Raw genomic sequence first — 25,780 nt, forward strand, 5'->3', positions numbered from 1 at the left:
CCCGGCATCAGCAAATCTTATTACGACTGACCCTGCGTTGCCTCCATTAGAACTGGGTCATTTGTTAAAATACTGCAAAAGCAAAACAATTGAAGCCTCTGCCATTTTGATTCTATAATAGCAGGTAATCATTGTCCCTTTGAATCAATTCCAGAGGCCCATTTTTCGGGATAGAGCTTGGAATTGGATTGATTGGAGTCCGATAATGCCGAAATCGATGACGCAGCCGCCTCAAAGTAAATTATCGTCGGCTGAATTCTTTGTATTCGTCTTAATGCCCGTGTTCTCGAGCGGGCACGGTAGCCGGCCTTGGAGCAGGAGGACCTTTCCAAATGTTGATGTTGGGGACCTTCAGGATGGAAAAATGATTGGAGCCTTTCAGCTTCATCTCTTTTATCCTCTCGATCAGGCGCGCGGGGTTGGTGGGGGGGGGGGGCAGATCTGTAATAAGATGGAAGTAGACACTCAGTCCGGGGGCAGTGCTTTCATCCAGACAGTGGGAATATACAATAGCAGAGTTGGTGCTTGCTGTAGCTCTCCTAAAGCATCTTCACTGCCAGCGTGCTTGTTTACCTGTGATGTGTGTGTGTGTGTGTGTGTGTGTGTGAGAGATCGGTGCTCGACCCTGCCCGTGTCCACGTTGCAGCGGACGCCACTCGCAGCCTCTGTGTGAGCTGTCAGGTTCTTTGCCAGCTGTAGGATGGCTCCGGAACCAGATAATTGTAGCCTCGCTGTGGCTAGCTGTTAGCCGTGGCCAGCTGTTAGCCGTGGCCTCAAATACGTGGAGGGATTACCTCTTCAACGTCCACCAGCAGATAAAACATGCAACTCTGTTTTATATGCATCTGAGGGCAGGTTTGGGCTCACTCGTACCTGCTACCTGCTTCTTTTTGAGGACGCTTGGACTGACGGAATCCTCTGTTACGGTCCTTAACCCTTCCAGCTGAAGCGGTCCGTTAGCCAGCACAAGTTCCCACAGGCAGCACGCTGTGGAGGCTAATGCTGTTTGGCGTTGGCCGTCGCATTGAAAGAAAGCTTCAATAATTGGAAGGGATAGCAAATGTAGCACAAACACACAAAAATCACGTCACACAATGGGATGGAAGAGGTGAGGGGTGAATGGAAGGGGACTAAACGCTGGAAAGGATACTTTCTCTCTCATCGGGTCCATTAGGGCTTCTTTCCCATCGGAACACTTAGTCCGTGTTCAGACTGACAAAAGCGATGCATCAGAGCCGCTTCTTGTTTTTATTAAATCTACACTCGGCCGTGTTGGTTTATCACGTCGGTGAGTGTCGGCGGGAAAACAAATTTTTGGGTTTTGCGCTGATTTAGCGAGACGTTTAAATCTGCGTTTGTCACCCGGATGCTCAGGAGGTGGAACACAGGAAAACAGAGGTTTGATTCTTAACGTATTCATTTTTTTAACTGTCCATCTCAGGGCCTGGCCTGGTGGCTACACGTTGTTGTCTCCCACGTTAAAAATAAAGACGCAGATGAAGCTAATGAATGTCAGAAGGCAGACGGCTGAGAGCGCTCAGTCCCGGGGCTCGGTGCGCTAAGCTAGCACAGATTTCACCAGCACATCCTCAGCCACGGCAGAACCGGAGCCACGCGGGGGATCGGTGGCGGGGGCCGGAGGGTCGGGGTCCCACTTGATGAAGATTTATGTCGAACTTTCCCCTCAGCAGCCGCCGCCGCCTGCCGTTGGACGGGCTCCCTCGCGGAGCTGTTGTGCGGCTGCGCTGAGAGAAGGGCTTCTCTTAAATGTGCTGCATGACAAAACGTTTCCCCTCCTGCCCTCCATTGAACTCCCTTTCATTACGTGAACCCTCAGAAGGGCCAGACAAATGGGGCATAGTGGAAATAAATACGAGAGCAGTTCTCCAGGGAGCTACTGAACAAGAAAAAAAAGAAAAAGCCCGGCGTTGAGAGGGCTCCAGCATAAACTGGCTATTTTATTGTTTTCTTTGTTTTATCCTTCTGTAAAAAGATGGTGCCTCACCAATGCTTGCTCCTTGCAGAGCCAACCCACCGTACAGCTGCGCCGACCTGTATTCTCTCCGCACGGGGGAGATGGTCAAGTCCATTCAGTTCAAAACGCCGATCTACGACCTCCACTGCAACAAACAGTACGTGAAGCAGCCGCACGCCACAGCGAGCCGCTGTCATGTTTCCATGCTAATCGCTTCTTTTTGTCTTTCTTTTCAAGCATTCTGGCTGTGAGCCTGCAAGAGAAGATCGCAGCTTTCGACAGTTGCACCTTCACCAAGAAGTTCTTTGTCACAAGTAAGAAAAAGGATCATAAGACGTACGATGCAGAGAGCACAGACCTATTCAGGCTCCCCTGTTTCACCCGCAACTGTAAATCTAGGCTGCAGTAGGACAAGGTTACGTAACGTAGTAGGTGAGTTAGGATCAAAGCCCCCTGGCGTTTCACTTGGGAAGGTCAAAGGTCAGAGTCCGTCTGTAATCCAGAACATCAACAAAATGGAATTGTTTACTTCTTGGCCCATTTCGCCGACTTTCTCACAGAAAAAAGACGGCCACATTACCTCGCTATTAAATATGTTCATGCTTTAAACCTCCTTTTTTAAGCGGCGCAGGCCTGTTCTACTGGATCGGGCCGACATTTCAGCAGTTCTCAGCATGATTTTTGCTTTTAATTAGCAGAAATCTAATCTTGGAATCAGCTGAAGCACGTTTTCTGTCAGATGGCCCATGTAATGGGATTATATATGGAGATTTGGGCCGCTGCCATCGTGTTGGCCGACAGCACAAACAACAAACGGGAGGGCCCTCACGGAGCAGCCGGGACGTCTCCACGTTTGAAAAGCTCTGACCAGGACGAAGAGGAGGAGGAGGAGGAAGAGGAGTCCTGCTGCATCTACCTGCCCAGAAAGGCCAGAGAGCTCGGCCCGGCCGCCTACTTAAGCCATTGACTGGAGTAAACTGACCTTACTGACTGGCTTTAATGTGTCTCCTCTTTGTCTGCCCGCCTTCCCTATCAGCGTCTGGGCTGCAGGAAACCAAACATACTCAATAGTTATTAATCGTTTGTGAATCCGGGGGCCTCTCCTTCATGACGTTGTTTGGTCCGCCGAGGCCGTGGACGCGTAGAGGGGCCTGTAACGTGAGTCCCGTTTTCCCGCTTTTGTGACGCTGACGCGTCATTTTCTGGAGCACTTGAGCCTGTTTCTGCTCCCACTCCGCACCCACGTGTTTAGAGGATGGCCGGGAAACGGCGCCCTGCTCTCTGAAGGTGATTGAAAATGAAGAAAATGAATCAAGAAAGGCTCCCGAACCCGCAAAATATTCCGACCGTTCAAGCGACGGAAGTATGAATGATGAGCTCATTGGGAATGGAGGAAAAAGAAATGTTTGATTGACTCCTCCACTGCCTTTTGTGTTGATGAAATGTGGCTCGTACATCATAAAGCCCGCTGACGACAGGGCCCAGCTTTGTCCTGCGCCTGGAATAATCCCCCACAGGGAACAATATCTCCGTACCGGAGCGGCGCGCTGAAGTTCTGTTTACATCCAGCTTGAAAAACACGTTCTTGCTTCCTGATTGCACTGACACCAGATTTGTTTCAGCTTCGTTTTTCCCCTCTTTGTTGTTCTTTTAGCCTGCAGAATCTCAGCAAATCCGATTCTGTGAGCTGGTCCTCATCTGCTGCCTCTCACAGGCGTTTCTCTTGTCTCACCCAGTCCAGCTGAAATGTTCATTTAACCTGACCTGCAAAGAGAGTGGATCTGTCGTTGACCAACATTAGCCTAAACCCACTCTTTGTCTGATCCGGCTGCCTCCTGTCCCCTCTGACTCCACCTATCGCGTCCGTTTCCTCTTCCTGCTCTCCAGCCGGGAGGCCAAACACCCTTCGGCTTCTTTCGGCTTTGGCGAGGCTCGGGAAGCCGTCGGGCCCTTGTGGTTCACCTCAGGCGGCCCCTCGCCCAGCACCTCCTCTGCTGCTCGATGACTAAACGATCGTCCTTGTTCCTCCTCCCCACTACGGTGTGGAGCCCCCGTGAGGATCGAATCCCCATTTCTGTCCATATTTTCTTGGTCCCCAACCATGGAGCTCCGCTCAGCTGTTGACAGTGTTGTGGTGACGTCAGGGCTGTTTACCACTTCATGGAGGCGCAGCTTCCTTTCTCACTCGCCATTATTTTGCTTTTCTTCTGGCAACATCGGTTGTTTTTCCATGTGTCCACACAGAGATAATTGTGTCGAGGAGCCAATTTACAGGGCACCACAGTCTCCATTAGGTCATCCCGTGCACAGACGCACGCGTGCAGACACGTCAGCCTCATTAGACGGCCATTAATCTTCACAAATCGGAGGCTCCCCGCAAACACATTAATGGATCAAGATAATTACAGGCACTCTCCGCGTAGGAGGCAAACTTCTGCATCTGCGCTCCCTTTTTTTTTTTCTTCCAAACTTCGAACTTAACGCTGTAATTTTTGAAACCTTGTTGGTTTCCTTGTGCCTCGGAGCTCAGCTGAGTGGGCCCGTGGCTGTCCAGCAAACAGAAAGGCATGGGTGACCCGTCTCTAAGTGTGATTGCTTTCTTCTGTTGTTTCAAGGCTGCTACCCCTGTCCTGGACCCAGCCTCAATCCAATCGCTCTGGGAAGCCGGTGGCTGGCCTATGCTGAGAACAAGGTAGTCTGGACACTCGCACACTCACACACACACACACACACACACACGATCGTCCATTTCAGAAGTGCCTTATCGGAAAAGCGACATATTTACAACCCAAAAAAAAAGCAGCTTTTTATCTATTTCCCCCCTCTTTAATCCGTCTGGATAAACAACTCATTCCAAGAAGCGTCCTCAGGAGATGATAACATTTTTGAAAATCAACAGATGCGCAGGAGGTTTGCTTTTTATTCTGTTTAATGGGATTGTTAAGTATTTAGGAAACCCAGAATATTCCGCCGAGCACTCTGCAATACGTTTAATGCACAGCGGTGTTTTGGTGCTGCCGCACTCAAGTAATTGACAGATGGGGCCGCCGTTGATGTGACAGTCTAAGGATTTCCAGAAATGACCAAATCTAGTATTTTTAAAGCCCCAGAGTAATGAGGGACGGAGCCGTTCCAGTGATATTGTGTTTGGAAATTGAATCAGTGTAGATTGGCTGTTGGGTCGAATGATGTTTCCAAACCAATTTCCTGCTATAAGAACGAGCAGGGAGGCTTTTGGATGTCTGAATCATGCAGCAATTTCCTCACTTTTTTTGAGGATCCTCTTCTAACTTCCCCTTTCATCCGTGTGTGCAGCTGATCCGATGTCACCAGTCCCGGGGAGGCGCGTGCGGCGATAACGCTCAGTCCTACACGGCCACGGTGATCAACGCCGCTAAAGTAAGTGGGAACGCACGTGCACCTTCGCCAGCTCTGTTCCACGGCCACCTCGAGCACAAACACTTCAGAGAAGCACAAAATACATCTGCATCTTGACAGAAACGGCGCCTCGGCAGGTCGCGTGGTCGCGTGAGCGAGCCGGGCTTCATTAGTTGGTACAAAAGACCGGCGTATTTTCAAACGATCCAACTAAACGGCTCCGCGAACACAACCTGATTATTTATCTGATTTGGAGGTTAATGGCTCTGCTCAGTGAACAATAACTGGATTTTCTTAAGTGGCCGGGCAGCTCGGCGTTGCCCCGGAGAGCCCTTCCTAAGTGGTTCAGGATACTGTCGGGTGTCTTCAGGTGATGAGGCTAATTCGACTGAAACGACTCTTCTTATCCGGTTCATCAACGCGCTCCAGTTGCTCCTCTGCTGCAGGAATGAAGGCTTTTCTTGTGTTTTGGTATATTCGTCCTCTTCTGTGCTCAGTCCCAGGTCATTGAGATCCATGAGCAACAATAAGGTAACAAATCCTCTTCTCCAAACGGATCTACAACACTCCGAAAGTAATCTGCCACGTTCATGGGATCTCTAAAGCATCTGAAGGACTTCCTGGGTCTTTTTTGGCAACACATGACACCATCCCTCTAGTCCTGCCCTCTGGAAATGTGCCGACATTGGAGCCACCTGGCCTGCCCGGCTGACTGCAACTGAGCTTATGAGACACTTCATCAGCCTGCTCCCTCTCTGGTTCTTTTATTCCTCATCTGTAATCTTTTTCACTCAGACGGCCGCACCGGAGTCATCTTCACGGGGAGTGACTCTGAAGATGGCTCGCTAATAACCAACAGCCCTCTTTGAGGAGAAATCCATTCCCAGCGCTTGCCGCACGTGCTAACCGGCTAGCCGCTCATATGGTTCTGGTCTGTTTCTCCATTGAGTCAGAAGAGCTGATTGATTTGCAAAGAGGGATTGCATCACTCCTCCTTCTGCTTAATAAGTGCAAACAGCAGGCAGCGTGAGAGAAGTGTTGTTAGGAGGCTAATGATGGCGTACATCAAAAAGATCACTGCGTCACTAACAGTTTAGCGGCCTGGAAAGGAACAGAGCAATCACACAAGGTATTGATATGCAGACAGGCAGTCTCCTTGGCTGCCCTCTCCTCATTTAGGACCATATATCTCAATATAGATGACAAGGTATCTCCTCCTGGCTTGTGGCGCGACACGCTGGCTCTTAGTGCTGATGTCCAGAGACATGAAAAACAAAGGGGGCGGGTGGGTGGGGGTGAGGGGGGGGGGATAAAGTGTAATGGCTTTTGTTTTTTTAAGAAAGGTAAAAGAGAGAAATTGCAAGACCCGGACCGGCTCAGCCTCCATCAGATCACAGAGGGAAAACCTTTCACATAAATCATGTCCTAATTTGTTTAGAAGGTGACATCAGGCCGCAGATGCGGGCATGTTCAAGTGTTCTTGGCAGCCATCAGACATGATCTTCATCCAGCCCCCCCACACCCCCCCCCCCCCCCCCCCCATCAGCAGATCGATAGCTCCTGTTTGGACTACCACTAAGAACTCCACAACTGCAGTGATTAGAAAACACATTAGTGTTGCTCAATTAGGAGCCAAACGCCTCACTTAATAATTGATGGCGCTTCTGGCATTTTAAATGCAGGTGCACATGCACACACACATGCACAGAGGCAGCAGGGACTGTTAGCGTGCCGGCCCAAGTGGCAGAGAGAGACAGTTGGCAATCCTTAGACCCAACAAACGCAAGGCGCCATGCTGTATTGACAGGGCCGCCTAGTCTGAATGCCTGATTAGGCTCTCTGGGGCCCCTTTGGAGCTTACACTCTCTCTCTCACACACACACACACATGCACAGACACACAGTCACACACATTGCACTCCATTAGGCAAAGACAGTGTAGTAGGTGAGATAGACTCCACTTAAGCAGCACTATCCATTTCCCTCAATCGAGCCACAGAGGTGTGTTTGAGGCAGACACCCAGGCTGGGCCTTAATCGGACACAGAGGAGCCTCTCACCCCCCCCCCCCCACACACACACACACACACACCCATGCACTGACATACACACACACATGCACTGACATACACATACTTGGCAGCTCTTGCTCATCTTCACAAACATCTGAAAATTTTTAACAAAATTAGTTAAAATGAATTGCACTTCTTAAAACCTGATTTCATCCTCATCCAGTGAATCGCATTAACCGGCTTCTGGTTTGGATCGGAAGTTTAAAAAAAAAAAAATTTTACAGCATGGAAACCTTTAATAAATGTATACAAATCCAGTCCTCCGTCCTTTTTCCTCCCAGACGTTGAAAACAGGCCTGACCATGGTGGGGAAAGTGGTCACCCAGCTGGCAGGCACCATCCCAGCCGGCGCCGTGGACGAGGAGTCGGCACCTCACACCGCCACCCCGCCGCAGCCCCCCACTGCCCCGGCGTGGTCACCATCATCGACACCCACAGTGTTGGCGAAGGACAGGTCAGTCGGAGTCTGAAAGAAGCCGAATGAAGCTGCAAACTGCCGCCAGATTAACGCGACATTGCTTCGCCCTTTTGGTTGATGCATTCACGTGTGTTTAATGGTTCCTGGGGCTAACAAGGTATCCGCCCGCAGCAGAGGGCGTGGCAGTAAACGCAACACCACTGCAGCTATACGTCCTCTGGAATCCTAAATACTTAGACTGAGCCCAGGCTGAACCTTCCCACACGTGTAACGCGCACGCCTCCTGTGGAGCGGATTAAACGGGCTGCAGTCGGCCTCTCCACTCTCTGGTTTTGTCAAACATGACCCAGGTAAACACAGCTCTGGCCTCTGTGGTTTGGTGGGAAGCAGGAACATCTCAACCCCCCTTCTTTCTTTTTTTTTTCTTCCTTTTCACCCCTGTGGTTGGGGCACACTCGGGTCCATTCACCCCGACTCTGAAAGTGTGACCTGAGATTCCTCTGCATATTTTAACAGGCACCCTTTGAGTCCCGGTCCTGGGGTGGCAGCTCGGGTCTGAGACGCTGTGGGTCTGCAACCTTACAGGCAGCTCCGTGGAAAATAGCGTGCAGTCTAGCCATTTTTACACAAGACTGCATACGTTATTTATTACATTAGTTGCGTAGTTGGTACCAAGATAGAAAAATCTAGCAAAAGGTTACCTAAAACACCTAAATCTCAAGTTCTGATTTATCAGTCCATCTCATTTAATTCTAAATAAACATATATGGCTGTATTTTTGCTGGAACATATACTCATTATACAACACTGGCCCACCCAGATACTGTACGTATACCTCCAGACGTATCATATTGTAGCCTCGACGTGCTCACGGTTTGAACCAAGCCAGTCGCCTTCAGCCGTAATTCCCCCCAACGTCTAAAGAAACGCACCACGCTTTTATCCCCTTAATTCTCCTCAGCCACTCCAGAGCGTGATTAATCACACGGCAGTAGCTGTCACTTTTTTTAATGAGCCATGTTAGAATGCACAGTACAGTTTGTCGATGATGTAGTCGCCTCACACACACACACACACACACACACGCTGCTCTCTGCTCTCCTGAGTGGAGCTGCCCTGTAGCTAGCTTGTTGTCCCATAAGCTGGCCCTAAGCCTTCAGAAGCAGGCCTGCACTCTGTCACCAGTCGGCACATTGTAACCATACACTGGCAATAAACACTGGCTGGACCAGGCAGGCTGCTGCTGGGAGAGTGTGTGTGTGTGTGTGTGTGAGAGAGAGAGAGAGAACTGGGAACATGCAAGGATATGATAGTGGGGTCCAGGATATTCCCATGTCTTCCAGGCTTTGAAATTCCTTATTTGGAACAGCGGCTTTCGAACACACACGTTCTCCGGTGTGCAGCGAGCCGCCGGGTCCTCTGGAGTGCGCTCCTGTTTCAAAGGGCTCCAGCAGGATTCCCTCACAGAACAACATTGTCCGCCTGCACTGTAATAAAAGTGATCTGCTTCATGTCACCAGCCTCTTTGTTTCTTTCGCTTCTCCCCCCCCCCCCCTATTTTTTTCCTCTGTTTTTTCATGTTATTTTTTTTGTGGCGAAACCCTCCTTTAGAGGCTGTTTCTTGTTTGGACAAATTCCTATTTAAAATGCAAGACCGGTGCCATATTTAACCCACTGAATATATTCTCTCTCACTCTCACATAAAGTGGTCCCACGTCTGGACTCATTTCCAACGTGTCTTTGTGACTAAAGGGCTTTTCTGCCAGCTTCACATCTCAGCTGAGCCTTTATTAGATTTCTCTTGACGACCATCCTCACGCAGGCGTCCAGGAACCAACTCCAGTTGTGTAAAGTGACTTTTAATGCGATTTCCTTCTGTCCAGATATAAAACGGGAATACTAAAGATATATTTAAATGCTACATTCTGGCTGTTTTACGGGAAAAACTGCTGTCGCAGCAGAGGAAATGCGCTATCATTGGATACTTTTCGTGCATCCTCTGGCTTAAACGCTGGCTCTAATCAGGTTGGGGTTCGAGGGGTTTATCACTGCTTTTGTTTTCAAGCTAAGCAGGTTTATGTTTAGCCACAAGAGGGCAGATGGCACATTCAGAAGGAACGCTAGCGTGCTGCGGTTCCCCTGTTAGGTGATGTCCAACAACACGTCCCACAGTGGCGATGATATCAGACCAAAACCAAAATGTGCAGAGAAATCCTTCAGGGAGGGAAAGTCCCATTGTGGCTTCAATGTTCTCATTGTTAGAAAATGATTTTTGATTTTTCTGTGCGTGTGTGTGTGTGTGTGGGTGTGTGTGTGTGGGGCATGTGTGCATTTGTACGTGCGTCTGTATATGTACTCCAGGTCTTGGTGAGTGAGGACTCGGACGGAGAGGGAGTGGTGGCTCACTTCCCAGCTCATGACAAACCCATATCCTGCATGCAATTCAACCCCAGTGGTAAGACCCGCTTGCACGCACACACACACACACACACACACACACACACTCATTCACGGGAGCGCTCTGGCACGTTTGGAAGCCATGAAAAGCAGAAGGGTGATCACACTTTCCTTCAGCTCTGAAGGGGCTTCTGGCTGCCTCCTCCCATCTCCTCAGCTGGGCTGCAGCACTCCTATCGCGCCCAGATCTGCCCGTTGATTCATGTCTTCCACAGTGGAGCTGCTGCTCCGCTCACCAGCGCAGGCCGCACGTGCACGTCACACAGGAACCCGGCCGTGCAGTCAGTAAACGGGGCCTGTGAGCTACACCGGCCTCCATCAGATCCACAGAAAAGAGACGCGATATGAATAGAAATAGACGAGACGCTTCTCTTCCAGCCTCATATTTAGGATGGCGCATGGGTTTATAATCTTTGATTTGTCTAACAAGGGCAGATTCCTGCCAAAATGAGCAGTGTGCGCACGCTAGATTTTTCCACCATTTCCTTTGAATCCTGCCGGTGTTCACAGGCGCTCCGAGGTCCCAGCAGGGTTGGAAGTCTTTCTGCTTCATTCCTTTGTGTTTTTACTACATGGTTTGGTCTTTTAGACCTGCTGCCTGTCAAGATGTGTCCAAGCTTCTGAAATCCAATGCATGCACTGTTTTTTTGAATTCCCCGTGCACATTTTCCACCGCCATGTATCAACCATTCCCTCCTCTCTGCCACACTTCCCGCGTTCCCAGCTTCGCCGACCTTTCCGCCTCCGAAGGGAAGGGACAGTAGTGGTTTTCTAAGGCGCGGAAAGGCCGGCTCATGGAGCGCACGACGTGTCAGGCCGTGCATGGTCCCGTGACTCTGGCATGTGTGAGCCTTATCTTCACGTATATGATGCGTGCATGTGCAGTTAATAAAGGAGCTGCTGAGAGATGGCTCTCACCCTATGACCTCCGAGTCCCAAGAATCCTTCACTTCATAAAGACTTATGTCTGAACTCAGCAGCTCCATCTGAGTGTGAACAGAGTGATATTGCAGCCTGAGTCAGACGAGGCATTTTTCTCCCCGGCCCACCTTCTCCCACGCTCGATTCACCAAAAACCCGCACGCGGAACACAAACCAGTCCAGTGCAGCTTAAGGCCGCTTTACATCACACGTTTTAATCTCTGCATTCCAGACCTGATGTCTGTGGCCGAACATCAGGAGCCCGTGCGTGCGTTCATCTCTGACGCTTTCGCTGTAGATCCACCTGCAAAAACCTTCACGATGTGTATTTATTGTTTGTTAAAAGACGTGCGCTTGTCAAAGCGGTCTTTTCCTACCTAGAAGTCCAGTTATGAACTGTGCACGTGAAGGTAGAATAGGTGAGGTCCTGGGCCGGAGCAGAGCCGGGTTTTCTGTTGTACCAGTCCTCCAATGAACGTGGGATCTCAGGTGAAAGCTAGTCGGACACAAAACCCGGCCTTGGATTTGGGCGCCCCGGTTTAGCATCTCTCCACCTCTCTGTCATTGCTTATGAAAGCTAAAAATATATGCATGTGTGTAGAATTCCACCCTCAAGTGATCACAGAACATGTGACCGTTGGCTTCAAACTGCTGAGTAGACAGTTCTGAGCATTTAACGCGTGTTTAGATTACGGCCGCCCTAAAAATAGAGTCTTTGTTGGACTGGAGCAAGGTCGCAGTTAGCATGTGCAGTGAGGTTAAAGAGTCGCTGGAGTGTAAAGTTTCATCGCAGTTTAATTCATTTTCTTCTCAGAGGAGCCTGCCATCGAGCGTCCCATAATTAGAGACTTTGCAGTTTCATCAGAGCCCCCAAATCCTGAGCGATGGCTTCAGTGGTCTGAGTTCTCTTCCAGCTCCAGGGACGTGGCTTTGACCGAACCGCCCTCCTGCTCACGCCGAAGGTCCGTCCGTCCCCCCCCCCCCCCCTCCTCCTCGGCGGTCAAGCCCAAACAAGAGTTGAGCAGGAAACAATGATTTGACTCCAACAGAGGCTGAAAAGGCCAGAAGTCTTGGCTGGGAAGAGTTATGTAAGAAACCCCAGTGGCTTGTGTGTGTTGGAGGCCGTTCAGAGGGCGGAGCGGCGACCGCCGCGTCTTGGTGTGGCGGCTGGCGCTTCGGCGGATCCGCGGATCTATTCTTGGCGGTGTAATTAGAGGGACGCAGATGAAATGCAGCGGCCAAGCGCCCTCTTTAACAGCTGCAATGTGTGTCTGCTTGTTTTCTTTCACGTCTCGTCCTCTGTACTTGTCCTTAACGATCCTTGACTTGATTGTTAGGTGCGGCGCCAAGGTCAGGACACGCTCATATTTTTACGACTGCGATATTGTCCAACAACTCGAGCGTGACTTTTTGACTGTGACTGGCACTAGATGTAGCAGTTGATCCAGAAACCGTAGGAGTCGCCGCCCTCTGCTCCGCGCTGGGGGGGGCCACGTCTGATTCCTCTTTAGTTCGTTCTCTTTGCAGACTTTGACCTCTCGAAATAGTCCACAAGTAGCAGCAAACTGGACCGGTCCTGCTCTTTAGGGCTGGGTAACAGCATCAGAACCTCGTTACTGGACTGGACTGGCCTGGAATAACTGGGAAGTTGGCTCTAATAATGAGTAAGTGTACAGTCATCTATGCAGCACCACTCTGCTGTTGGCATATGGAAGAACATACAGAATTCTTCCAGTCTTGCCTTTGGATAAGACTATATTAAAAAAGAAAAATCCAAACTGTGTTTTTAATTTTCCATCAAAGCCAGAAATAATGTCTGATGAATCAAGGCTGAACTGTCCCATAAACCATAGTCCTGCTTTAGGAGCGGGCCCATCTAATGAATAGGCTGGCCTGTTGAGCCTGACCATGGAGGCAGCTGCACCGTCAGGACAACTCTCCGTGGTGTAATAACTCTGTCCCTCCATCCCACTGATGTGTGAAAGAAAGCAGGCCGTCGACAAAAACCCCCGGACCCGCACGCACATGTTGAACACGAGGGGAATTCCCCGCACACAGGCGTCCTCTCTCAGCCGCACATTTATAGCCACACATTTAGCATGGATTGAGTCGTGTCTTCACACCAAGACAGTAATTAGTGTGACGCAGCTGGTACCGATGCTTGATTTACTGCGCCGCTCGCTGCCGGAGCCTTCTCAGCGCCGCCAGTGGAAACTCGCTCCTCCCCGACTGATAAGTTGGGGACTGAATTTAGAGAGTCTTTTACAAACTTTCCAAGGCCTGAGTCAGAGACCAGGAAATGACTCCAAACACGCGGCGGTCGGCCTCGACATTAAAATGCCACCATATTACATGTCGAGACGGGGAAAACGGATGTCTGAGGTCGTCCTGTGTTACCTGGAAACGCTGCCCGGGATCCTTCGGGTTCACTGGGGTGAGGCCAGCTCCATCCACCATATTCCAGGAATGCTATCGCGTTCCTCCAGTCGTTCCTGGAGGCGTCTGTGGTTTGCATATTATCCTGCTCTGTGGTGGACCCCTGCGCTGGGGAGGGGTGTTAGCACGCTGGTGGTGTCCGGCGTGCAGTAGTGAGGTGGTGACTATACCCGCAACACCCCTATGCAAGCCTGGGGCTGGGATAGATATCCAGGCACGCTGCTGTAGCGACCCTAATATCCAGTTTCCACCTGTCCAGCGTCCTGTTAGCAGGACTCAGCTGTCAATCACCGCTTTTCCTCCTGCTCCTCCTACGAAGGATTGAAACCAAGCTGATCGCACGGTTCAACCTTTGACATGACTCAGATGCTTTAGCTTCTTTTATCGCCTCCTCCTGTCATCCGTCTCTTCAGACCGTGCGTGGCCAACGGGTCTCTGCAGAACGTTGTAATTCACCTCGTTTGTCTCGCGCCACAATGTCCCGAGGCATGAGCGCATGGCTCCATCCGAGCCTCGCTGATAACTTATTTTGATGTATCCAAACTGTCCTGAAAAGACGACCAGGGGAACCTTCTCACCAGTGAGACAGTGCCACTAACTTTTCCGTGCGAGGAATTACGGGCGGTGAACGTTTAGAATAAATCACCTGTGACTTCCAGGCCTCGGGAACGCCGACGGTTGAACTCCAGAGTGGTTTTATTGGGATTGAAACGCGGTGACTGGTCACCTGCTATCAGTGGGAGCGGCCAGGGGGACTCGGGGAAGCTCGCAGGACGGACATTCATCTCTCCGCCTCCGACAGCAGACTCCCCGGTACGATGGATTCGCTCGCAGCCCACGCGCGGTGGTGACCTGCAGCTCATTTGTAACTTCTTTCCAGTGTGTGGAGGTGGGTGGCGAGATGGGGGAGATGTAAATTGGCGTGTTCGTGTTCCTGTGATCGGACCTCTGCTTTGTTTGTGCTGGCAACAGCGTCGACAGATGGTTCTGATTCAGGACCGTGTCGGGTTTGCCTCTTTATTGTTCATATTAAAACTGATAATGTTAAGGTTATTATGGAAAAACCCATCCCTGTGGCTTCACCTGATGCACTGAGTTCAAATGGTGTTGCATATGTATGAAACGCCCCCGAATATTCAGTCCAATTCAAGCTGGAATAGCAGCCAGAGACATAAAACCGGCTAATATCCTTTCCTGATGGGTCCGGGAACGTCAGCGCTGTCTGACTCGCTCCCAGTTTGTGGTCCCGAAAATGCCGAAACCTGACTCTCCGTGTTCAAAGTAGGTCCATTCTCGGGGGAACGCGGGTATTTTATCTCAGTCGTTTCGATTGAATTTAAATGGCGTCCTCTGTGTGAGTGTGTGTGTGTGTGTGTGTGTTGCTGACACACAGCTGGTTCATGCCATTGTTGGTTTGCCAAGCTTTTTTTTCTTCACGCTGAAATTAAAAACCCAAATGTTCTGATGCCGCCACACATGCGCAGGCTCCTCTTTTCTTTGTGTTTGGTCAGCGGACGGTCGCAGCGGTGTGAAATCGGACCTCTGACCAGTGGCGGTGAACGTTTAAAGGGATTTTGTGAGTTAACGCGACCGAACAGAAGTCTAAGTATTTTAAAAGAGGCGGAGGAAATGCGAGGAGCTTTCCTCCGCAGCCCCGGTGTCTGCGTGTTTGCTCAGAAAGGGGATTAAGTGCTGATCACAGCCCCAAATTCTTTATCAGGGGGTTGTGGACAGGCACAATTTGTTTTGGGGATTTTCAAACATGGCATCAAAAGGGCGCTGGTGTTAAAGTTCTCTTTAAGCTGCTGTGAGAACATGTTTGCTGGGAAAAACACCAGAGGAAAGCGAAGGAAAAGGATTCACTGGGACTCTGGATTAGTGGGCAGTGAGTCGGGGCGGAGTTCACGCAGGTCCAGTAGGACCAGAGGCCGGCTCCAATGGCGGGCAGAAGGAGAACAACACCACCTCTCTTTCCTTTCTAAACAAACAAATATGTAAACACCCCGCTCTATAGTCACTGAACCCTGAGGTCCGTGTGACCAAAATCAGTCAATTACAAATGAAAAGTAGGGTTGAATGGACCAATCGGCGTCAACGATGATGCGTATTGGTGGTCAGCTCCCTCGCCACAGCACGAACGCTGGTGTGAGACGTCGCTGCGGCGTCCTCCGTGTTGTACCCGCCCAGCACATGTTCCAGTCACACAAAAAGCGCCATCCTTCCCCACAAATTGCCACTCCTGAAGACCGAGCAGATACTCTTTCATTTGCGTGATGGACTCATTTGCTCTGAAGTTTATGTGTCCCAGCAACCGTGAGCTATCAGAGTCCCTGAAGTACTCCATCTTGTGAGCTTTATGTCTTCCATATGGTTCTAATTTGAGATTTTTGAGATTTTCAAAGCTTTTCTTTAGCCTAGTGTTGTTAATTAGAAAGGGTACTAGTTTTGTTGTGGCCTTTTGTGTTGCCAAGTCGTGCCCTCCCTCCCTCCCTCCCTCCCTCCCTCCCTCTCTCTCTCTCTCTGCCAGTGTCTCTCTCTCATCACATCTGCCTCTGAACTAATGCCTGCCCCACCACTTTTGCAAATGAAACATCCTCCCACTATTATTGGGACTGAGCAGATGTTTTCTGTTTGGATGGTCAGCGATGGGACATTAATGCCTGTAGCAAAACAAGACAAACCCCATTTTTAGGGAGGAAAAGAAGCCAAACGATCCGGATATTTAGGGAAGTGATTATATCATGTCCCTCGCGTCCCGCACGTCTGTCTTGCACATAGGGCAAATTAGAAGCCATCCCTTTCAGTTTAGCGCTAGCCCGAGTGCCTGTGCCAGGATTTTGGTATTAAAACATCATAAATAACACTGTAACCTCTGCGTGGAGGTGTTATAAATAGGATGTGTCAAGCGTTGCCCCGGCCAACCTCTGTTTTCCCTGAAACTTTCTCTTTTCACTCTTCGAACGGCTCGGCTGCTTTTTAATTTGGCTTTGCCGCAGGCTAACCCACTGACGCCTCACAGCGAGGGCCTCTGTATTTCAACAAGCCCGCAAAACCCCCCAGTCCCGGGCCACTTGTGCTCCCAGAGCCGTCCTTTGAGCTGTTGCTTTTTTGGAGCCCAGACTGTGCCATCAGCAGAAGAGAGCGGCCCGGCCCCGGCCGGAGGACCGCGGCCAACTCTCATCCGTCAGAAACCCAAGGACCGTTCCCCTCCAGCCTCTGGGTGGTGCAGGGCCCGACCGAGACAGAGAGGAGGAAGAAAGGAAGGAAAGAAAGTGGAGTGGAGTGTGGGGGAGCGAGTGTTGGAGAGGGAGAGGAAGCTCCCAGATAAACACACCGCAGCGCCTCAACTCCTAATCACCCTGCGCTTCCGTTTCCAGACTCTATAATTAGAAGGGCCCCGTCCTTTTTCTTTTTCTTTTTTCCTCTGTATTCCAAGTTGACGCAAATTCTTCTTGTGGCTTGGCACCTCGTTTGGGGCGTGGGTTTTGAAGAGTTTACGGGCCCTGCGCCTCAGCTCTATGGCTTTCTGGTCGCTCTGATACAGCATGAATAGCTAACCGCCGTCTTAATCCACACTTCACTTGGCCGCGCTTCTGATGTTTTCCCCTCCACCTCTGGTAACCTGCATGACCTCGAGAGTGCTTCCAATCTGTCCCTCCCTCCCTGCAGCATCCCAAAAACAATCCGCCCCTTCACCAAAGCTTTCATCTATGAATCATGTGCAGCATTTAGCAGCGCACTTGCTTTTTTCTTCTTCCCGGAGAAGTGTTTTCCATCTCCGTCACGTGTTGCCGAGTCCTTTTAATCCCGCGCCATTCCAGCCTCCTCTTTTCCCATTTCACGTGCCACCCAATAAAGCCCCGCCACTAATTAAAACCTACTGCAGCCTCCACATGAAAGATTCCACTGTGAAAAACTCAAAGGGAAATTACTAATTACTTTAATATCACTCGTGCCTGGGAGTCGTCAAAGATGCGAGGTCTGGACATTTATTTCAGATCCCCCCCGTCTGCATCAGCGGCGCCGCCGCCAGCTTTCTGGCCCGGGCCGGGCCGGGCCGGTCCGGGCCGCGGGGTTTGTTTGCAGCATCTCCAAACACCTCTGGGATGGGTTCTGGGTTGCGCTCCAGTGTGGCGTTCGTCCACGCCGGGCCAGTTTAGCTCCACGTTTGTTCTGGTGTGGTTTGTTGAGCATGTTGTTTATGGCGAGGGCCTATACTTTCTGGAGTTTGACGAGCTTCAAATAAAAGAGGACCAAATGAACGGGCATGTCACCGGTAGGGGGCGGGTTACACACCCATAACCATATGTGGATGCGATTCTCTCTTTTCTAGACACTCATCATCTTGTCTGCTGATGAGCGCTGGCGTTAATGTGTCAGTTTCCTTGTTCAAACATGCACAAATTCTCTTCTAAATGCAGTTTTAAGACATTTTAAAAACCAGAGGGGTACAGGAAATGGAACAGGAAGTGGCAGAAGCGCGCTGCCTAGCTAGCGTCGCCTGTGTGGAAGGTGGAACACACACGCTGGACACACCTGCCGCTGGACCACGCAGAGTCCTGAGCTTTGGAATTCACTCCAGTCCAGTTGGAGGTGATGCACCGGGTTGTTCTGCCTTTTAGTCCCTTTAACAAGTCACTTTGCTGTTAGATTTCTCATAATACAACTCGGGAAAGCACGAGCAATCCTCTCAGGGAGCAGCTTTGATTGATTTAAAACACATTTATTGACTGCGCTCCCAGCTTATTTATTATTTATTTGGCTAATTGATCTGCGTTGGGCAAAAAAGAGGGGTTGCATTTGTCGAATGCAAAAGCCAAATGTACGTTGTGCTGTAAGATGGCAGCTGCTGAACTGGAAACCAGCGGATGAGACGAATCATATCTGCACGTTGAGGACAGGGTGGCGTCACGGCCGTGATTCCTGAAGCCCGTGTGTTCTTTGCAGGGATGCTCCTGGTGACTGCCGACGCTCTCGGACACGATTTCCACGTCTTCCAGATCCTCACCCACCCCTGGGCGTCCTCACAGAGCGCCGTGCACCATCTCTATACGTTACATCGAGGGGAAACGGAGGCCAAGGTCTGAGACACACACACACACACACACATTAAACGCTGCTTAGTTGGGGTTTTTTTTGTACAGCTAATTAAATAAAGTGCCCCGAACCCCCAAAACAAGCCTGTTTATATAAAGAGGGCTTCAGCTTAAAATGTTTCCCACAGCAAATTTAAAACAGAAATGATGGGAGAACGTCGGCCGCTGCCAAAGATTACCAACAAAAACATTCTTGCTGTTTGTCAGTGGGTGTGTTCAAGATTTATTGGTTCTGTTTTACACTCGTTAGCAGCGCGGAGCCAGGCTGGAGCGCATTATCACCCGTTTGTCCTTTGAACCGACTGGAACAGCAGTCATCATGTGTGTCCTCCCGTCCTGCTGCCATAGGACACATGACTGTGGTCAGAGAGCTTTGTGACGTCCCTTCTCCGTTTTTTGTCCCATTTGGACAGAAAGGAGGCGTGGCCGCGTGCATAAATGATGCTGAATATCCAGGTGAAAGTTAGCACAGGTGGTTTTTTTCTTTAATAATCTGAAACAACCTCAGCAGAATCTGCCCGTGTGTCGAACGCCTCATCAGAAACAGCTGCAGGAGCGTGGAGACGCGGCCTTTGCTGAGGTTCTAAGCAAAACCACCAGTTGGCAACAACAGCGGCAACATCTCAGCTCTCCGAGTTCCTCCCGCCGTCTCGGCTGTAAATTTTCTTAGTTATCCAACAAAGCCACTTCGGGCCTTGTTGGGTTCAGGATTATTGACGAGGAAAACACGCTATCGCTCACACACATTCTGGCTGCCTGCCTGGAGTTAATGTGTAACCAAACGGCAGGTCCGCTGACCGGCTGCACGCTGAGCCTGCTTTGATCTGACCCGCTGTAAACACTGAAAGCCGGCCTCAGCCGAGTGCCTGGGCCAGGGGGTTATCGCCACACACTCTCTCTCTTACACACACATGCTCAGACACAGAGCGAGGAGTGATAAAGTCTTGAGTTAGGTGGGTGGGGAGACGCCTTATCTGTCTCCAGCGGTCAAACATGCGGCGGGCTGTCAGTGACCCGAGGCCAGGTAAACACACCCGCAGCTGATAACAGCTGTAAGAGGCTGAAAGAAGGCCAGAATGTAGATGAGAGTGGAGCCACGGGGCAAAGCGGCCAGGGCTTGTCGCCGAGGTTACGGGGGCAGCTCTCCAGGCCTTGTACCTTCAGCTGTGATTGCGTCTCGCCTCCCTGTGTTTGCCTTCATTTACATAATCCGATATCCCAAATCTCCCTTTCCTTCTCGGTAGCCGTTTCTCCGGCGCCAGGTTTCCCCGGTCAGGTGTGTCGGGCCTGTGCCGATCGCCACGTTTTTAACAGGGACGGGAAAGCAGCGCTCAGCATCGGCACCCTGCGCTCTTACCCTCTGCCTTTCCTCGCTCGCAGACGCATTAATCACAGATTTTGGCGTCTGTCTTCCTGCAGAAGGGAAGGCCAGAACCCCCCCCCCCGCCCCCCCCGCCCCCCCACGTGGAATGTACAACCTCCACACTGACACATTCACATTCCGCCTTTTCAAGATCATTTCAGGCTGATTGATATCTGCAGTAGCTGGCCGTCACACCGCCACTGCAGCCTTCCAGCCGATGTCCCGCCCGATAAAAACGGTCCCCTCGCGCTGGGCTCCCTGACAGCTCCGTGACGACCCATTACGGCGCGCACAAAGTAGCTCTTTCTCAGCTCCGAGCCGGCCCGGTCGGGCCTCCTCTTTCACTCATCTAGGCGGAGCAAGGCCGCTGTCTGGGATGCCGAGGATGCCCCATTAACCGTCATTGCCGGGGCCGATTACCGAGCCTGACCCGGTGAAAGATGAGACCGGCCCGCAGGTACAAACGCTCGCTTGATTTGCCCGCCAAGCGCGGGCCGAGCTCCTCTGCTGGGCCCCGTCTTAATTTCCATCCAGCCCGGTCCACCTTCCTCACAACCGGCCTCCTTCAACATGTCAAACGGTGGACGGGGATCCAGCGCGCTATCACCCGATCGGTCTGATTCTTTTGTGTCGGTGCATTTTTCCCTCTCCCACCGTCCCGTACTGGCATTGTCTCCCGCAGTCGATCTGTCTGGTTCCCTGCATGTCTGACATGCTCCGGGAGATCCTATCTTTGCAAGCGTCTGCTCCTGAGTCGCTCCCTGTTTGAGGGGGAAGACCTAACAAAGGACGCCGTCAAATCTTCTGGGTTTTTGGCCGCAGTCAAACGTACACATTTGCACATTTTCACTTTGCCGGGAGCTTTTAAAGCGCCGGTAAAGATAGAGATACACTTCCAGATGTGCATTCCTTTTTTTTTGTGCAAGAAAAATAAAAAAAAGCCCTCTGAGTCTGTGCAGTTTCCCAGGCAGAAGGGAATGATATTATCCAACGTTTCTCATCTAGCAACTTTAAAGTATTTGTACTGATTCCTTCCTAATTGGAACCTCATTAGTATTTTACACCAAATGACATGTTTTGTCAAACACTTGGATGCAGCGGAACCCCGGATCTTAATTACAATATGCTCGGTTCTGTTTGCGCGGCCGCTCCGAGCCACGTATATATGAAGGGAAGAGTCTGCGTACGATCAGGGCCTGATTTAGCAAGACAGTAGCTCATTATGCTGTCGGCTCCTGGACTCAGTCTTGGGCTCAAAACTCCAGAACCTTTCAGTAAATGGAGAAGCAGCGCCAGAAACTTTACGGTAGGACAGGAAAAGGTGGATCTGGTTCTGATCCAGCTCATATCCACTGAAACGGAAGAAGCCGAAGTAGGTAAAGGTCGCAGATGTTCCAGATGTTCTCTGTTAATGTCATCGAAGCTCTTGAAGAGCGCTGTGATTAGCGGTGTTACGTTCAGCTGACATGTGTTCGCATTATTGTGTATCCGTCAGACAGCTGATCCAGGCTGCGATCCGGTACCGAGTCCTGTCACATGCGTATATTTATTTAACTGAAACCTTTCTAAAACAGGGACGTCGTTATCTGACGGCTCCAGCCTTCGGCCTCTCTAACCGCTCGTTTCGATCTCTGCTCCCAGGTCCAGGACATGTGTTTCACCCAGGACAGTCGCTGGGTGGCCATCAGCACCCTCCGAGGCACCACCCACGTGTTTCCTATCAACCCGTATGGCGGCGCTCCCTGCGCCCGCACGCACATGTCCCCCCGGGTGGTCAACCGAATGTCTCGGTTCCAGAAGAGCGCCGGCCTCGAGGAGATCGAGCAGGAGCTGAATCGGGCGGCTGCCGTGGGAGGAGGAGCAGGTGGTGGAGGCGTGGGAGGAGGCGGCTGCATCCTGGGTGGAGGAGGAGGAATCGGAGGGCGCTCTAGCCCCATACCGGGGCTGTCCGGCAGCCCGTCGGGGTCGCCGCTGCACGGTGAGGGGCATTAGCGTTCACTCTGAGCAGCCTCCTGGACTTCATGCTAGTCTGATATTGGAGTCACTCCCAACGTGTCCAGGACACCTTAAATCCAGGCTCAGGCCAACAAAGGGATTTTACTTCAGTGCTTCTGTTTTCAACCATAAAGTAAAGCAAATAGGAAGCAGTTCCTCAACAAACGGTGGTGTTAGATGTTAGTGCCACCACAGAAGAAGAAGAGAGTGTGGGCCCACGTCAGGTCACAGGGAACAGGGAATTTGGTGCTGGCTTAAAAGGCAGCATAAACGTGGGCCGGGGGCCTGCGGGGGCTGTTGATGAAGTGGCTGGGTCATTGATTAACGCTTCGCTATCAGACACATTCACAACCACCCCCAGGCTGCGCTCAAGTTCCACTTTGCGTCCGTGCAGATTTTTATTTGTTTTTTCCCCTCACTGTTCATCTCAGTAGGGCTTTTCCAGGTACTCTGTCCCGGCCTGTGTCCTGGACTGTGTCCCAGTCTGTGTCCCGGCCTCTGTCCCGCTCTGTGTCCCGCTCTGTGTCCCGGCCTGTGTCCCAGTCTGTGTCCCGGCCTCTGTCCCGCTCTGTGTCCCGCTCTGTGTCCCGGCCTGTGTCCCAGTCTGTGTCCCGGCCTCTGTCCCGCTCTGTGTCCCGGCCTCTGTCCCGGCCTGTGTCCCGCTCTGTGTCCCGCTCTGTGTCCCAGTCTGTGTCCCGGCCTCTGTCCCGGCCTGTGTCCCGCTCTGTGTCCCGGCCTCTGTCCCAGTCTGTGTCCCAGTCTGTGTCCCGGCCTCTGTCCCGCTCTGTGTCCCGGCCTGTGTCCCGGCCTGTGTCCCGCTCTGTGTCCCGGCCTGTGTCCCAGTCTGTGTCCCAGTCTGGCACAGCTGCAGATGACAAACACACACGTTGCGTCCGCCGCACCGCGTGACCCCCGAGGTGTCGCGCGTCGTAAAATATCACGGTTCGCACTAATCGCGCTTTTCCGGGAACCCGTTTTTGGCGAGGGGGGGGGGGGGGGGGGGGGGCGAACGAGCGATAAACTGTTCAGAGAGGCGCCAGATTAGAAACGGAGCGGTTCTAATTCCACAGAACTTTTCTGCAGCTTTTGCTTCGTTTTACAAACCTGAACGACCACGAACCACGGTGACTTTTTTAACTTCTTACCTCACTGCCCAGCTCTCAGAATGAGGGTCAGACTGGGTTGAACCTGGGTTTAAACCCATGAGTAACTGCTACTCGGAGGTTTCCAGGAATCTGCCCTGTGCTTTATTAGCTGTACTGTCAACAGACCGATAACCCTCCAAAGAAACGGGTCGAAACTGCCCCGGTGTAAGATGGATTTCATAAACCGAACTTTAGACTTCAGGTCACACGTCGGTGTTTCGCGCTGCGGTTTAGTCGCCGCGTCAGAGCACAAAACTGAGACGACTGCTATATTTTTATGTGCGTTATCTCAGGCTGAGCGAGAGGAGGTGACGGGAGACGCTGCGGCCACGAGGTCGGGGTCAAGCCATCGCGTTATCAAACGCGCTCTCGCACCCTCCTGAACGGCGGCGCCCTCGCATCCTCTCTCCTTCCTGTCTTCTCCCCCGTCTAGACCCGAGACCCTTCCCTAACCCCCGACGCCATGATCCTCGCGCATTCCTGCGCGCTGAAAAAGAGGCCGTCAGACATTAAAAGGACGTCGGCGCTCGGCCGCCACGAGAGACGCAACGGGACAAACTGATCAAAGGGGGCGGCGAGGTGAAAGTGAGTGGGCCAAGTAATGAGGTGCAACTGAGAGGAACGAAGGAGAGATAGAACAGGAGGATGGGGGGGGGGTGTCGGAGGGAAGGGAAGATAAGTCGGTAGTAGCGGCGCTGAAAGCCGGGGTCTCTGGGACGCTGCTCGTAAATCACACTTTCTTTCAAAGGAGAGCATTAAGGCCACCTGTCAACAATTAGTCCTCAGTGATACATCAGTGTGTGTGTGCGTGTGTGTGTGTGAGAGAGAGAGAGACATACCTGGTGGACAGTGAAAATGAAGCCTGCTCTGGACAAAATGGGAGCTCTTCATAAATTTGGACTTGTACAGTTTATATAATAATCCAAAGGAAATTGGAGTCTGACATCACACCTCTTCCATCACAGCGGTTCTCCAAACCACAGACACCAGCTCGCCGTCTCCTAAACATTCAACACCTTCCAGTGCGAGTCGGCACCTATAGGACCGATAAGCTGTCAGGAGCTGGTTCATTAGGCCACGTGTGCCGTGCCCTCCGGTTTGGCCCCTCGCCGTCCACCTTCCAGCCGTTCGGAATGTGGGAACATCCTCCGTGTCTCTAAAAACACCTGCGCGTTTTCCATAGCACGTTAAAGCTGTCGTTTATATTTTACTACTCTGGATACGCCCGGACAGGTGGATGTGATCGTGCGTGATGTCATCGCCGGGGCGATAAATCAGCCGGGCGGAGGGAACTCTCGTCTCCGACACGATGATTGTCACCTTTCAGCGCGGCCGTGTATTTATGCGGCGCTAAAGTACAAGCGAGCGGAGCGCGGCGGCGAGCGCTCTGCGGGCGAGGCCGCGCACGTCTCTCCCTCTGTTATTTCCAAGACAGATTGGCCTCATACATCCTGCCGCATGTAAATTTAGAAAAAAAATCCACCCCCTCCTCCCACCGCCGCCACCAGCGTCGATTAAAACCGCCGTTGTTTCGCCCGATTTTCGCCGGATGCAAACACGTCGGGGCGGTCCGCCTTCCGCCTGTTTTTGCACGCTGGGGTGTGAGTTTTGGGCGAGCGTTCTCAGGCTGGCAGGAGGCGGCGGGGGGGGGGGGGGGGGGCGAGGCGAGCGGGGGCCCCCGGGGGCCACCTAGCCACAACAGCTGCTCTGTGATTGTCGCCAGCGCGGACGGCGTTGATTTTTGGGAAGGAACTGCAGAAAAGTACACATCCTTCTCCAGCCTGCCAGCCTGGGCCATCAACAAGCCTAAAAATAGAGGCTGCAATCGGCCGTCTTCTCGTCCCCGTTCAAATCTGGACAGGCTATTTGTGTCCCCCCCCCGCCCCCCCCAGCCCTCCCCGTCTCCTTTCCTCCGCACGATGGGAGGCGATGACCCACGGGGGTGCCCGTCCCGTGCCTGAAAGCGCGGCCCGATCAGTACGTGCACGTTGTGAGCGCGGGGCAGAGGGTGCTGGGGCTCCAAAAACAACTCCATCATATAATCGAAAAACCCTCTTCTTCTTCTTCCTTTTTTTTCTAATGTTAATGCGTTCCGAAGTCTTTTATCTTCTCTATCGCTGCTTGAAAAACAGTCTGTGCGGCCGGCCTGGTTTTTCTGGAGAGCGCCACCTTCGCCGCAGCCGTAGATGGTCAAAACAGCTGCCTGCGCTTCCACTTGCTCTCCAATTAGAGTGCAATATGTGGTGTTTATGGAGGCACGTACAATAAATGCTGACAGAAATGTCCGGCCTCCACGCTTTCCTGCTCGTTTCATCAAATTAATAGCCCGGGTTTCTGCCGCGCCGCAGGTGAGCTGCACATCGGTCCGGGGGATCCCGGAGGCGACAGAACCCGAGCGAAAGGTCAGAGGTCAAACGCCTCCTGACCCCCTCAGAGGAGGACGTTTACAGCTCGCGTCTGATTTATAAAAACCCAAACTCTCTGCGTCAGGAGGAACGCCGGATGTGCAGTTTGAACCGTCTTTTT

The 25,780-nt window shown here is 51.7% G+C and overlaps 1 protein-coding gene across 1 annotated transcript in view; it reads left to right on the forward strand.

The window, feature by feature from the left end:
• Window positions 1-25,780, forward strand: part of LOC101079938 (breast carcinoma-amplified sequence 3-like) — a 66,217-nt gene that overhangs the window by 14,686 nt on the left and 25,751 nt on the right. Inside the window, 9 exon segments of the mRNA XM_029843809.1 lie at window positions 2,025-2,132; window positions 2,213-2,289; window positions 4,591-4,667; window positions 5,291-5,374; window positions 7,705-7,803; window positions 7,806-7,877; window positions 10,203-10,296; window positions 18,603-18,736; window positions 21,756-22,092. Of these exon segments, the coding sequence (XP_029699669.1) occupies window positions 2,025-2,132; window positions 2,213-2,289; window positions 4,591-4,667; window positions 5,291-5,374; window positions 7,705-7,803; window positions 7,806-7,877; window positions 10,203-10,296; window positions 18,603-18,736; window positions 21,756-22,092 (1,082 nt within the window).

This window comes from Takifugu rubripes, chromosome 11 (assembly GCF_901000725.2).
Source record: "Takifugu rubripes chromosome 11, fTakRub1.2, whole genome shotgun sequence".
NCBI classification, from domain to species: domain Eukaryota; kingdom Metazoa; phylum Chordata; class Actinopteri; order Tetraodontiformes; family Tetraodontidae; genus Takifugu; species Takifugu rubripes.